The sequence below is a fragment of the Notolepis coatsorum genome, assembly GCF_963971535.1.
Source record: "Notolepis coatsorum genome assembly, chromosome: 5".
In the NCBI taxonomy this organism is placed as follows: domain Eukaryota; kingdom Metazoa; phylum Chordata; class Actinopteri; order Aulopiformes; family Paralepididae; genus Notolepis; species Notolepis coatsorum.
In genome coordinates, this window is record NC_140169.1 from 184431622 (window position 1) to 184443936 (window position 12315).

The following is a 12315-nucleotide window of genomic DNA, read 5'->3' on the forward strand; positions in this document are numbered from 1 at the left end:
GTTTTGACATGTGATATAGATAAAGATATTGTTTCATTGTGTATTGATTAACTTTACATTTGCGCTTCATTACTTTACAAAAGTTATACTGGCACATGGGTCTAATACACTGCAATGGATTATGGGTAAATGCAACGTTAAAGCAGTGCCAATGTAAGACTGACTTTACATTAAACGAATGTACTCGCATGTTGAGGGAGAGCACCATACATTATACACTGAGAAACCACGGCCGAGAGTGAGCTCTCCGGGAACAACCCCACTTTGCCCGACAGTTTGTACAGTAAACTGTACCTCACTTTGCCCAACCGTCTGCCAATAATAAGAAGAAGAAGAAGAAGAAGAAGAAGAAGAAGAAGAAGAAGAAGAAGAAGAAGAAGAAGAAGAAGAAGAAGAAGAAGAAGAAGAAGAAGAAGAAGAAGAAGAAGAAGAAGAAGAAGAAGAAGAAGAAGAAGAAGAAGAAGAAGAAGTAGTAGTAGTAGTAGTAGTAGTAGTAGTAGTAGTAGTAGTAGTAGTAGTAGTAGTAGTAGTAGTAGTAGTAGTAGTAGTAGTAGTAGTAGTAGTAGTAGTAGTTTGTCAGCAACCATAGTCAGCAACCGTCTTTCTATATATCTATGGTCGTCCGGGCTGACTTCCTGTGCTAATGTTCTAATCTACACTGCTGCCACCTGTCGTCACGGAGGGGAATTGCAGCCATTTTGTATATATAAAAAAAAAACTGGGAAAATACGGGAACATATTTTAACGGGAGGACGGCAGGAGAGAAGGTTGAAATACAGGAGAATCGACAGGTATGGCACCTCCGAGCTGCCTCTATAGAAAGTAGGTTCGTACTTTACGCTGCCACAGGCTTGCCCAGTGAGAGGATTTACCGGCGCTGCAGCTGGACCCTATTGAGAGAATCAGCAAAAGTACATAAATCACATGACTTATCTGGGCGGGTCTTTCAACCCCGGTCACGTGACCCTGAAGTCATCCTTCCTGCTTGTGGCGATTATCGGGGAGAGAGCGGAGAGCATCGGCCGAAACTCAGAACAGTCATTTAGAACAAGAAAATAAACAGTTTTCACTGTTTGAAAAGGACGGGAAAACACTGAGCGATAACCATTAATGATCTTGGCACCAGAATATATTGGTTTTCCGAAAGAGAGAGATAGCAGTGGGTATCGTAAGACAGCCGGTTGAATCGCAGGACGTACTGGCTAACGTTGTTTGTTGTAACGTTAGACTCGCAAAACAGTCTTTACGTCGTGTGTCTGTTGTGATTCAAGCAGCTGGAAGCCAACATGACGAGACAGCAGCACGGCGGCAGACAACCAGGGTCCATCGGTGTACTGTTGTTCATCGCGCTGTTTGGTGAGTATTATATCTATAACTGTACATAATAACATAGCGAGAGAGGTTTACAGAGAAAATACCACCGAAATGATGTACGTTAGATGACTTAACGTTAAGGCTATCTAGCTTTGAAGGGCGCGTTTAGCTAACGTTAGCCTAGTGTCTATCCGTACTGGTTTGGGTTGTTGGGTATCGTCTCATATCTACAGTTTTGCTTAGTACAGTTGTACAGTTTCCCCCACCCTGCCTGGCCAACATGTCATGATAGGGTTGTGCCTGTCAACAAGAGATTAATTGAAGCAGAGGGGATGATGGAACGTGTCGCCTCAACTCACCTGCTATGCTGTCAAAAGAAATGTCTAGTGTGCACTTCACCCAACTACTAGTGACATGTCTAGTGTGCACTTCACCCAACTAGTGAGATGTCTAGTATGCACTTCACCTAACTAGTGACATGTCTAGTGTGCACTTCACCCAACTACTAGTGAAATGTCTAGTCTGCACTTCACCCAACTAGTGACATGTCTAGTGTGCACTTCACCCAACTACTAGTGAAATGTCTAGTGTGCACTTCACCCAACGACTAGTGAAATGTCTAGTGTGCACTTCACCCAACTAGTGACATGTCTAGTGTGCACTTCACCCAACTAGTGACATGTCTAGTGTGCACTTCACCCAACTAGTGACATGTCTAGTGTGCACTTCACCCAACTACTAGTGAAATGTCTAGTGTGCACTTCACCCAACTAGTGACATGTCTAGTGTGCACTTCACCCAACTAGTGACATGTCTAGTGTGCACTTCACCCAACTACTAGTGAAATATGTAGTCTGCACTTCACCCAACTACTAGTGAAATGTCTAGTGTGCACTTCACCCAACTAGTGACATGTAGTGTGCACTTCACCCAACTAGTGACATGTCTAGTGTGCACTTCACCCAACTACTAGTGAAATGTCTAGTGTGCACTTCACCCAACTAGGCATAAAAAAAAAATATTGTTTGTTTCCTGTTGGTTGTCAGTTAAGGCATGGGTAGGTAGGGAATTTATTTTATTTTATTTTTTTATTTTATTCTTTCCCACAGCGACTAGGAATTGGGAATTTCTTTATTTAATTAAAATGTTCACAACAACATGGATGCATGTACTCTGCCAGCATGTTTAATATCCATAATACTAAAGGTTTGACTAAGATTTCTATGAAACGTTAAAAAAATATGCTTTTTTTTTTTAAACTCATAAAATATATTGGGTCGCACCTAAATCGGCAGGGTCGGTCGGCAACCGGAAACAAACAATATTTTTTGTTATGCCCTAGTGACATGTCTAGTGTGCACTTCACCCAACTAGTGACATGTCTAGTGTGCACTTCACCCAACTAGTGACATGTCTAGTGTGCACTTCACCCAACTAGTGACATGTCTAGTGTGCACTTCACCCAACTAGTGACATGTCTAGTGTGCACTTCACCCAACTAGTGACATGTCTAGTGTGCACTTCACCCAACTAGTGACTAGTAACCAATAAAAATGGAATCAACTGCAAAACGTGGAATATTGCAGAATTTGGCCTAATCTGGACTGAAATTTCGTTTTTGGGTGGAACGTTTGGTGCACACGCGACCGGGGAGGCGGGGACTCTACAGCGTGTTACACACAACACAGCCGCGGTGCTCAAGCGTCTGGCTGCTTCAGTGTTAACATCGTCAAGAAGCTAAACAATTCCACAATAAGCCCTCAATTCAGAGCAGAACAGTATCCTAATGACTTTTATGCCTCCGGTGATGAGGTGTTTTGCTAATTCTGTCAACGTTCCGTGGACTGGACCCGCAAAAACACTTGCAACACTATTGTGATTAAATAGCTATAACGTTAGGACGTTTAGCTTCTAGCTAAATCTAGTGCACCCATCCATTTGTTTAATGCAAACGATTGTCATTATACACTGCCCTTTATAAACTAAATACACTTAAATAGCTATGTAACGTTATAGGACTATATGGAAATGATAGCTTCTAGAAGTTCTAGCTAAATCTGGTGCACCCATCCATTTGTTTAATGCAAACTATTGTCATTATACACTGCCCTTTATAATCTAAATAAACTTAAATAGCTATGAAACGTTACAGTACATAGGACTATAGATGGAAATGATAGCTTCTTGCTAAATCTAGTGCACCCATCCATTTGTTTAATGCAAACGATTGCCATTATACACTGTCCTTTATAAACGAAATAAACTAAACTAAAGGTGCCTAAATTATGCATTACTATATTTCATCACAATATAATAGATATAGCTAGGTTACTGACATTGTCATTGTGATAATGTCAGTAGTAGCTAGCTGTATCTATTGTTTACACTTGAAATATGTATTTTTATTTTGTCACAATATTAATTGAAAAATATTGTGTAAAATTGAACTGTATTTCTGAGTTGCAGCACTTAAAAACATTAAATGGACTGTTATATCTTATTCAATTGTGGACATTTATTCATTCCCACTTATTAGACACTATTTCTGATGGTAAAATGAGCATAAAAGGCAAAATACAGAATTCTGAAATATTAAAACGGAAAAAATGGAATTTGGGAAAAAATAAAATGGAATTTGGAAAATAATAAAACTGATTTCATATGGCTCTAGACTCGTGCTGCTGCCGACTTTAAATCAAATAGGTGTCCGTGGGCAGTCGCCCGACATTAATAAACAACAGTCTGTTATAATCACATTTTTATGAGCTAACGAATTCCGTTATATTGGACATTTGTATTAATTATATCAAGCGAAGAACTGAGAAATTTGGCAGAGAGAGACTGCAACATTATCGTGGGTTTGCGTGACGACTCTCTCTCTCCACCTCCCAATGACTTATTTGCGAGAGTATGTCGATGCAGAGCAGCAGATTCAGCTGTTATTGGCTCTTTTCTGGGGACCGCACAGCAGCGCCCCCCACCCAACATTGAATTGAAAATGGCTGAATTGGAGTACTGCTGGAGTACTGCATTGTGCTGCTGCTGCTCTGGCTCTGCAGCTTCACAAAAGTTCGCACACCCAGCACTAAGCTCTCGCTGACAACGTCGTTGTCATTATTAGAAGCAACGATGAAACAAATGTAATGATTGTTTCGTTCATCGCATAGGCTATTTAATTTTAGCCTATTTTAATACAATTCAAATAATCAAATTGTGCTTAGACTCAGGGAATTATTTTCACCGGACATTAAGACCGGAGAGATTAAATATGTCGGACTTCAACAGATTTTGCCGGTCAAATACCGGTAATTACCGGCTAACGGAAACGCTGCCGTAGCTACTAGCTACTGTAGCAGAGGAGGAAATGGGAGTCTGAGAGGCGGGGTGTTTAAAGACAATGATAGGCGTTTATTCAACATCCAAGAAGGCTAACATACAACTGTGTTTTACTAACTCCAACCGGGACTATTGCCGCTTTTCCACTGCATGTTGATGTTATGAACTCCTCCTAACGTTACCGGAGCTGATAACATTGCCTGAGCTGGTGGTCCGTGACGCTAAAATGTCCGTGGGGACCCGGCGCCAACCCATAGATAGTTCCAACTCACCGAATTACGTAATCCACCACAGTTGCACTCAATATTTAAATAATGTTAGTCTAAATAAATGTAGACAGAAACATAATAATTTCAAGCAGAAAACGAATCTTTCCATTAAGAACTGACAATCAGGGAATTTAAACATGGTTGACATTGTTTTTGTGTGTTTATATTAAAGCCCAACCTCCAGGTTAAACCCTACTGATCAATTATAGGTAGTTTACATCATTGGTATATAATTTCATTATTTATTTTTTTCCATTTGACACCGGAAATGCCACTCTGAAAGAGTTAAAAAGGTCCACGCACGAATAACATGCACGCGCGAATCAAAAAAGCGTATCAAACGCCGACGTCACAACAGGACAACAGGTGCATATTAATGAGCCGAATCTAAAAGCTTATCAGACGCTAGCACCTAGCACGGCCGTGACGTCACTTCAGGAAACGTATGCCTTTTATTTTTTTTAAACTTTGGCCATTCCCCTGGCTCTTTTATGTGTTTATCACATTTATACTGGTCAAGGTTGACCGACAGAAACAGGCTGAAAGGGTTCAGATGGGGGGGAAGACACTCTGGGAAAGGCACGGCTGCAGTCGGGATTCGAACTCGCTAAGCCCCAGATCCGTGACGAGCACGGTTGTCCACGGCGCTGAAATAGCGATCGCGGTACGTGGTGAGCTACTGGAGCTCCCCAGGAAACGTATGCCTTATGTCCGTCCGGGTCATAGTACTAGATCAATGGTGGCTCACTCGGTGCATCACAGTTAGCCTATATCTCCGCCGTCCCTGCTACACGCGGGACGGACCACTACACTCACTGACGTTAGCCTATAGCCCGCCGTCCCTGCGGGTGGTTCTCTCCTCTTTGTGTGCCCCCGTCCCCGCGGAGGAGCTTGTGGACTCGACAACAGCGGCGGCCGCAGGGCGCCGGAGCCCGCAGCGCTAGTTAGCTCATAGCTATCGTGTAACACTAGCCTTTACGGGCTCGAGCACCCTACGGCTGCCGCCGCCGTCGTGTCCATGGGCCTCCCGGCAGGGCACCCGTGGGGACGGGGTGTACAGAGAGGAGAGAACCATTTTGGGTCGGCCGTTCATGCCGGCCAGCGAGCCGGATGTCGGGATATGTTGTTAGCACAATAGCTACCAAGCTAAGCTATGTTATCTACTAACGTTATAAACACAATATGTGTACAACGACACAATGATTTACATTATTACAAATATGGTAACGTGGTTGTGGCTTTTACAAATAGTGGTTAGCTTTAGAGATGGATGGATGGCTATAATCATGGAGCAATAGTGAGGTGAAACAGATACATTTTCATTCGGCTAGTAGCAAGCATATATCTATGGTAGCAAGGCTCTCTGCCTGCCACTAGCTGTGTGACTCTCAGTGCCCCCTGGTGAGCCCCCTGTTGTCCTGCACCTGTTGTGACGATCATTTCGATTACACACGCACGTTATGAACCATTGATTAAAATATGCACGTGCGTGGTGATTGTGTTGGGCAGACAAAATGTTTGATAAAAACGCTAAAACTGGGTCAATTTCAATACTTTTTTTTCCCTTCTTCATGAAAGCCACTGTTGGCCTAGTCCACATTGTTTATTGAACAAAAATACAACGTGGAGGTTGACCTTTAAAGAAAGGAAAGTCTAGTGCTGGCTGAGCATATTGTTTGTTTGCACTAAGTTAATACTTTGACAAATGTAGCCTATATTTTTCAGTCAGTTTGGTCTTTGTTTGCCAAACATTATTTAAGGCTGTAAACACTGTAAACCTTTTATTTTATTTTTAATAAATGAGAAGCATGTTTAGATTTGAGTGTTACATTTTTTTTAATAAAAATTTACGTATATCGAACTGAAAACCGTGACCCCAAAATCGTGATGCGAACCAAACCGTCCATTTTGTGAACCGTCCCACCCCTACCGTTTATCATAAAAATTCAGTGACCCCGAAATACAAAAAAAGCCCCCGAAAATCAATTAAGGGGGGCAAAAAAAGCCCTTGAAAAAAAATGTTAATTTCTAACCCTGGATCAGATGTTCTCCAAAAAGATTATTCCAATTCCTGATCGCCATTCCAAATATCGATCGCGTTTATTGATTCAGCACTGGGTACTGTGAATATGTATTCCACGCTGTTTTCCGGCTCGGCAATCACTTCGATATCTTCGTATGGCTTGCCGGAAAAGTAAAATGAGGAAACTGGACCCCCCCCCCCTATCAGTCTAATCCAATGGGGTGCAGTTACACAGGGAGAGACGATAGGGGGCGGTATTTTCCCAATGGAGCTCAGAGAGAGGTTGCTGCACTAGCGTGAGACTCAATCGATGAAATATGAATTCAAATCGCTAATAAATTAAAAAAAAACGACAAACAAGCGCTATAGCGTTGCTGGCATTCAGCGGTCGGCATGAACTAATGACATAAAGCGTCGCTGGCACTCAGTGTTAGTTGGGGTAAAGTGAAAATAAATTGTGTTCTTAGTTTGTTACGCTACAGATAAACATGTTATTAAAGGGCCACTTCACCATAAAACAATGCAGGTTTATCTAGCACTTAAATCTCACACATATCCCAAGAAAGACAACTGTTTGTCCGAGGTAAGCGACAGTTGTGATTGGAGGATCAAGAAAAGAGGGCAGGGTTTGAGATGGGTCTAATGAGTTTGAACATCTCCCGTGATGTCATCAGAGGACACTGAATCCTTGTGGTGTTTTAATTACAGCTCAATGAAATGATTTAGATGAAAAAAAGAGAAGGATTGCAATAGGATTGCTATTTTCTTCACATCATTTCATTGAGCAGTTTGGAGCCTTCGGATATGTTTGAGATTAAGTGCAAAATAAGTCAGTGTTGTTTTTCAGTGAAGTGCCCCTTTAACCACCAGCCAAATTTGAAGGATTAAAAATGTTTAACTATTATAAAACCCAGCTCAAAAACAGCTCATCTGGCTGCTCAAACAATTTTTCAGGATTGTGGGGCCATGGTCAGATCACGCTTGATTGAGCTCCCTTTTAGCTCAAGTGCCATTTAATTTGTTTCAATCACTAAAATGTTTAGTTATATAAACTACCAAATATATCAAATGGACCCTACTTGGTTAGAAAGCTTGATTAATTGACTAGCAAACTAGGTTAGACCACCCAAATTAGGGATGCACGATATTGATTTTGACACCGATACCGATAACTTTATGCTCCTCAAGCCGATACCGATAACCGATATTTATTGTATTATAATATTTTTTTAAACTGTATATATATATATATATATATTTTTTTTTTATCAAAAGATTTCTTTTTTGAGTATTTATAAGCTCCGTCGTCATTAGGGATGGGTACCGAATTCGGTACTTTTGAGGTACCGAACCGAAACACGTCGGTACTACCGAGTATCGAATCAAGTGAGAAACCAAAAAAAAAAAAAAAAAAAAATTATAAATTTTTTTTTTACCTTTTTTTTTTTTTTTTTTTTTATGTCAACGTTCACACGCACAATATATGCTTACCTAGGATTTGACTTGATTCAACAACAAAGCAGTCGGAGCAATGACAAGCCGAAAACTGTCGAAATTGTAGTTATTTGAAGTTTGGATTTTTTTTTACGACTGAGGTAGGTAAATTAAATTTCGACAGTTTTCGGCTTGTCATTGCTCCGACTGCTTTGTTGTTGAATCAAGTCAAATCCTAGGTAAGCATATATTGTGCGTGTGAACGTTGACATGAAAAGAAAAAAGTAAAAAAAAAAGTTAAAAAAAAAAATTTATACAAAATATTTTTTTTTATTTTTTTTTAAAGTACCGAAAAAAGGTACCGTTGGGTACCGGTATCGATTCACAGGTACCGGTATCGGTTCAAATGTGAAAGGTACCCATCCCTAGATGTCATCGGTGCTGCTATCGGTACTCGAGAAATTATGGAGTTTTTTTTGGAGGAATTTAAACGTCGCAAACTAATCTTGTTGGCCGTTGTCTATATCTCTCCTGCCTGTGTCTCTGCCTGCGGCGGGGAGCGGGCTGCCTGCTCTCTCCTCTCTTCCCCTCCCACACACACACTCACACACACACACACACACTCACTCACACGGGTGCTGCGCTGGAGTACAGACAGCTCTGCTCTCATAATGGCGGACAGAACGAAATGTTCAAAAGTCTGGGTCTATTTTACTAAAGTCGATGCTGACAACGCTCGTTGCCACAAGTGCAACAAGACATTTGCCAGTAATGTATAAGCGCTGGTACTTGTCAATGTGGCTGGCGGGGAGATAACGTTAGCTCCGAGTAGAGTAATGGCTGACAATCTGGAGGTAAATAAACGAACGAGATCTTCTGATTGGTGGTAAGAAGAAGAGGTGGGTGCAAGCCGTGGGACGTAATTGGCAGATCGACTGTCTGTCTCCGAATGTAACGTGACTACGTCACAGCCAAGAAAGGGAGCGCTGGATTTGTGAAAAACTCCCTGTTCCTAAACCACACGCTATCAGTTTTACCACAGTACTGGCAAAACGGGAGGAGGCTATAATAAAAACAAGCGCCCTTCATCCAAATCCACCCACACCGGATTTATTTTAACCAAAAAATGTATTATGTTATCGGAGCTATCAATAACGTTATCGAGTTTATCGGGATGACGTCATAATTGCTGATATCGGCCCGATAATTATCGGCCCGATAATTATCGTGCATCCCTAACCCAAATATGTGTTTTTATTTAACTATTTCATTTCCATTTGCAAAGATGAAACGGTTACCATTAGCTTTGCTATGCTACACTTTTGAGCTACTATCAACTGGGAGAACCATGCTAATGCGCTCTAGTTTTTAGTTTTATTTTAGTGTTAGGGGAGGGGTTATACTAAGGATGGCTGCAGTCTGTTATCAAGCCATGATTTCAGGCATGTGCAAAAAAAATGCACTACATAAATGGCTGCATTAGGGCGGCTAGGTGGTGTAGTGGGCAAGGCACTCGCCACCAACGCAGGAGACGCTGGGTTCGAGCCCAGCTCGGCGTTGCTACCAGCCTGGCTGGTCGCTCATACTAACACAATTGGCAGTGTTAGGGGTGGGAAAGCTGGTGGGTGGGTCCTGGTCGTTGTAAACAGCGACTCCTACAGTTCGGTCGGGGCGCCTGCACAGCGAGGGAAGGATCTGGAGGGAGGTAGTGTCACCTTCCACACGTTACACTCTCCCAGTGAGAATGCGCTGCCAGGCTGGCTGCACATGTGTCGGAGTAAAGCATGTGATAGTCTCCGGCCTCCCGGACCAACAGTAGGGGGGGGTGCGCAACAACCAGGAAGGGGGTTGGGAATTGGCCTAACGACTAACCGTGGGATGGGAGAAAAATCGGAAAAAAGCAGGGGAAAAAAAGATAATAAAAAAAAATGGCTGCATTTATATAGCGCTTTTATCCAAAGCACTTTACAATTTGTTCCTCACATTTTACCCATTCACTCACACATTCACACACCGATGGTAGAGGCAACCATGCAAGGTGCCAACCTGCACATTGGGAGCAATTAGGGGTTAAGTGTCTTGCTCAAGGACACTTCGACACGCTGCCCGGGAGGAGCGTGAATCGATCTGGGATTACCAGACGACTGCTCTACCTCCTGAGCCACTGGGGCCCCCTGAACTACATGACATAGTTCAGTCTTTTCACATGTTTAACGCATATAATGTATTTAGAAACAAATCTCAGAATTTTCTTTACCTGCACTTTAAACAAATGTTCCCTTATTTTCTCTGCAATAATTAGCTTGGAAAATTGGAACATTGGAAAAAAGAATGTATAGCTATTGTGTATATTAGCCTATGTAGCGAGGCATTCTGTAAGCGTTGTATGCTCAAGGTATTAGGGATGGGCGTGAGTAATCGATTACTCGTAGCTATGAGAAATCGGTCTTAAATTATTAATAATTGTTTTTTTATTTTATTTTTTACATATTTGTTTCACATGTATGTGTAAGATTATAACTGTTTGTTGGTTTCCTTAAACATATACGTGAATGAACAAAATTAAGTAAAAAAAAATTCAATTTTTTTTTTTTATTAATGTTTCCCTTTACAAGTAATACACGATCACTTGAGTATAGCATGCGATCAATCGATCTGGATTTTTCTTTAAAATGCCCATCCATCCCTACAAGGTATAGGACTACTGTTTCCCCTGTTGGGACTGCTTAATGGCCAACGTTGGAACGCCAGCATACTGTAGATTAGGGGTGGACGGTATAAACGGTATACGGTATAAACGGTATGAATTTGCTCTACGGTATGGATTTTGACTATACCGTCTAACCGGTAGAGCAGCTCTAAAATAGCAATGACGTCATGTAACCACAGCGCGACTATTTCAATCGCATTTGCCCCTAAAAATAGATCGAATTAGTCATAGATAATAGATATGTGCAAACTGGAAAAAGTTATTTAGGAGGCTTCGCGCAGTGGCCGCACTGGGCGTGTCGACACGCAATTGTCATTTCATAATAAACACATATCACCGCGGCGCACAGCAAGTTTCAATTTCAGTTCCTGGCATTTTTAACCAGTGGAGAAAGGTAAGAGATCTTACCTATCGTTTTTCTTATATGAATTATTCTACGTTAATAAAACATACCTGGTGATCAACTACAGTTTGCTGTAAACATTATGATATGTGTGTAGTGTTATGATAACGACGGGAGGACGGCTGCAGCAGTGGATTTGCGAAATAGCATGCAGCTGCAGAGCCGCAGAGCCAGTGGCTCTTTCAGGTCTGGTCACAGGCCCGCTCAACAGCGCCCCCCCACCAAACGGCTGAACGACCTGAAAGAGCCACTGGCTCTGCGGCTCTGCAGCTACATATGCTTCTAGCAAAATCCAGCCCCGCTGTTTGCAATGGGAGCAGCACGCAGTCTCGGGACTTATTTGACTTTATACGCAAAAGTAGCCTAGTTTTAAGTTAAAATATTATAAATCTACATGCCTTGAGGATGTCATTCTTTATATAGCCTTCTTTATATAGCCTGCCTATCAGGCAAAAAAAATTATTCTAACGGAAACACTGATACCGTGATATATACCGCTACCGTCTATGCTTCAAATTATACCGTGATATACATTTTAGACCATACCGTCCACCCCTACTGTAGATTGTCTGTTCTGGAACTGTTCTATGCACCCAAACCTAGTCATCAGATAGCTATCGTCCATCATTGTCAGGCAGATTAGACTTGTAGCCTTGTACAACCTGTTATTCTTGTCTCAAATTCCTCTCGTAGACGAAAGAGGAGAGGATGAACATTACCTGAATACCAAATGTTCAATGGTTGGAGTTAAGTTGGACAAGAGAAACGGCAGATACAAATCGGGTTTTTTCAAGCTAATGTTGAAAACGCCTTGTGTTGGTGAAAC

General features: G+C 41.8%; 1 protein-coding gene across 1 annotated transcript in view; it reads left to right on the forward strand.

Annotated features, from left to right (window-relative positions):
- The first annotated feature begins 966 nt into the window (after positions 1-966).
- The window catches only part of lamp1b (lysosomal associated membrane protein 1b), a 61343-nt gene continuing 49994 nt past the window's right edge, over positions 967-12315 (forward strand). The window contains exon 1 of the mRNA XM_084314549.1: positions 967-1356. Within this exon, the coding sequence (XP_084170675.1) occupies positions 1287-1356 (70 nt within the window). The 5' untranslated portion in view covers positions 967-1286. The remainder of the gene's footprint in view (positions 1357-12315) is intronic.